This window comes from Guillardia theta (assembly GCF_000315625.1).
Source record: "Guillardia theta CCMP2712 unplaced genomic scaffold GUITHscaffold_168, whole genome shotgun sequence".
Lineage (NCBI taxonomy): Eukaryota > Cryptophyceae > Pyrenomonadales > Geminigeraceae > Guillardia > Guillardia theta.
The window spans coordinates 86,051-88,274 of record NW_005434508.1 but is presented as its reverse complement, the minus strand read 5'-3'; the positions used below and the strand labels follow the sequence as shown (position 1 = coordinate 88,274).

General features: G+C 57.3%; 2 protein-coding genes across 2 annotated transcripts in view; one reads left to right on the top strand and one right to left on the bottom strand.

Annotated features, from left to right (window-relative positions):
- GUITHDRAFT_120042 (hypothetical protein) overlaps positions 1 to 1,031 on the top strand; it is a gene marked incomplete at both ends in the record, with an annotated part of 3,743 nt that extends 2,712 nt beyond the window's left edge. The window contains 4 exons of the mRNA XM_005820697.1: positions 48 to 218; positions 273 to 437; positions 486 to 558; positions 600 to 1,031. Of these exons, the coding sequence (XP_005820754.1) occupies positions 48 to 218; positions 273 to 437; positions 486 to 558; positions 600 to 1,031 (841 nt within the window). The remainder of the gene's footprint in view (positions 1 to 47; positions 219 to 272; positions 438 to 485; positions 559 to 599) is intronic.
- A 551-nt stretch (positions 1,032 to 1,582) lies between these two features.
- The window catches only part of GUITHDRAFT_147701 (hypothetical protein), a gene marked incomplete at both ends in the record, with an annotated part of 3,073 nt that continues 2,431 nt past the window's right edge, over positions 1,583 to 2,224 (bottom strand). The window contains 3 exons of the mRNA XM_005820696.1: positions 1,583 to 1,686; positions 1,739 to 1,874; positions 1,966 to 2,167. Of these exons, the coding sequence (XP_005820753.1) occupies positions 1,583 to 1,686; positions 1,739 to 1,874; positions 1,966 to 2,167 (442 nt within the window). The remainder of the gene's footprint in view (positions 1,687 to 1,738; positions 1,875 to 1,965; positions 2,168 to 2,224) is intronic.

The following is a 2,224-nucleotide window of genomic DNA, read 5'->3' as shown; positions in this document are numbered from 1 at the left end:
GGAGGGAGGGAGGAGGGCGGCGTCTGACGGGAAGGGTGGGGGTACAGGGATCACTCGATCTTGTTCATGCTGAAGCTGCTGACGATGACGGTGGACGAGATCCATGCGGGGATGAAGCATATGGAGAAGCAGCAGGCGGAGGTAGAGGGGGTGGGGGAGAAGGTAGAGAGGATGTGCAAGGAGCTAGGGGATAGGATGGAAGCGATGTTCAAGAATCGGTATGGTAGCGTCGAGCTTCGAGATCAAGACTTGCAGCATCGTGAAAGGACCAGGTCGCCGTCGACCCCTTATGGCATCGAAGGATTTTCGAGCAGAACGATGAGGGGAGAGGAGGGTGAGGGTCAGGCTCGTCCTCCAGCTCCTCGCGGGAGATCGCCTTCCTCTCCCGAGCGGATGGTGTACCCCAGTGCGGTCATGAGGATGGAGCAGGCCAACAGGTTGGCAGGTGCACGTTGCGGTCGGAGCTGACTGGTTTGCACGTGCAGAGATCACGGGGAGCAGAAGCAGAAGCTGCTGCAGGAGCTGCATAACGGAAGCCTCTCCTCTCCTCGGCGACAGGTCCATGACCTGACGGCAAGATGGGCCTGACGTGTGAGCAGGACTCGGTCAGAGGACGAGGAGAGAGGAGGAGGAGGAGGGAAGAAGGTCGCTCTCCGAGGACCTTGGACATGAACGAAGACGGAGATGGAAGGAGCAGAGGAGCAGAGCATTGGATCAACTCGCTCAAGGCGCAGGAGCCGGAGAGAGCGAGCCCCATAGATCAGGCAGCTCTCGCCAAGTTCTATCAAGTGCGGCGGTACCAGCACCTGACAGGAACCAGCGATCAAGTTCGCGCTCCTCCAGCAGTCACCGACGGGGACGGTAGGATGGTCTTCCTGCATGAGAGACTTGCCGAGCGAAGCATGTCGGAGCGAAAGTTTCTCCGCCTTCCGCTTTCTCCGCAGCCTTCCGAGCACGACCGGTCGCCGTCTGGCTGGAGTCCTGCTGGGCAGGGCACGCAGAGCCCGATGGAAGGCTATCACTTGATGTGAGAGAGGAAGTATGTGAAGAGGAAGAGAAGAGGAAAGGAGAGCTCTCTTCATTCTAGCGCTTGTTGTTGTCTCATGTCTGACGAGCAAGATGGGCAAGGTCATGAAAGGAGAAGAATGCGAGCAAGAAGGTGCAAGGAAGGGGGAGGTAGAGCGATAGCCCAGGTTCAGGTTCTGCACCTAGTGGCCTTCCTTCACCGTCTTGCTCTGAGAGACCTGACTATCGTCCGAGTCTTGAACCGTGCGAGGGAGGAGGATCAGGTCAGCGAAAGCGTCTGATTCTTTCCCGCTCTTCTTGGTCCGATGACTTCCGTTCCGGTCATGGACGGTAGTCAACGTCTGCCCTGGTTTTCGCGATCGGTCCAACTTTCTAAGAAGAGAGTCAGCGGACTTTTGAAAGATGTCCTCGCTCAAGGCCTTCTCCGTGAGCTTTGCTGAGCTCCTTCCCTTGCCTTCGCGTCCTTCTCCTCTCCCTTCTCCTCTCCCTTCTCCTTTCTTCTCCTCGTCCTCTCGTCTCCGTCCTTCTCCGTCCAGACGTTGTGCAGCCACTCGCGTCATGTCGTTGAGTGAGCCGCTTCTTGGGATGATCCCAGCAGAGGCCCCAGCAGCATGAGAGGATCCATCGGAGGGTTTGACGACGCGCTTCTCAACATGCGAGCTGTGTTTCTTGAGTTCCTTTCCCCCGCGAGCCGCTCTTGTATGAGACTCACACCAGTCGTCCATCACAGCCACGGGCTCTTCCAACATCTGCTTCGCCTTCTTCTTGTCCTCAGACTTGGCTGGTGACACGTCATCAGCCACTTCTTCCTTCACTTTCCTTCCGTCCCCTGGTCCCTTCCGCTCAACCTGCCCAGCCGTCAAACCAGACAAGAGACGATAAAACAACCTGTCGAACCGACACTGGAGAGATAGATCTCAAACCATGAAGGCCGCTAACCTTCACTTTTGCTTCACCTTTCTGATTGCCACCATCCTTGAACATCGCTTCCATCCTATCCCCTAGCTCCTTGCACATCCTCTCTACCTTCTCCCCCACCCCCTCTACCTCCGCCTGCTGCTTCTCCATCTGCTTCATCCCTGCATGGATCTCGTCCACCGTCATCGTCAGCAGCTTCAGCATGAACAAGATCGAGTGATCCCTGTACCCCCACCCTTCCCGTCAGACGCCGCCCTCCTCCCTCCCTCCCTCCTCTTGC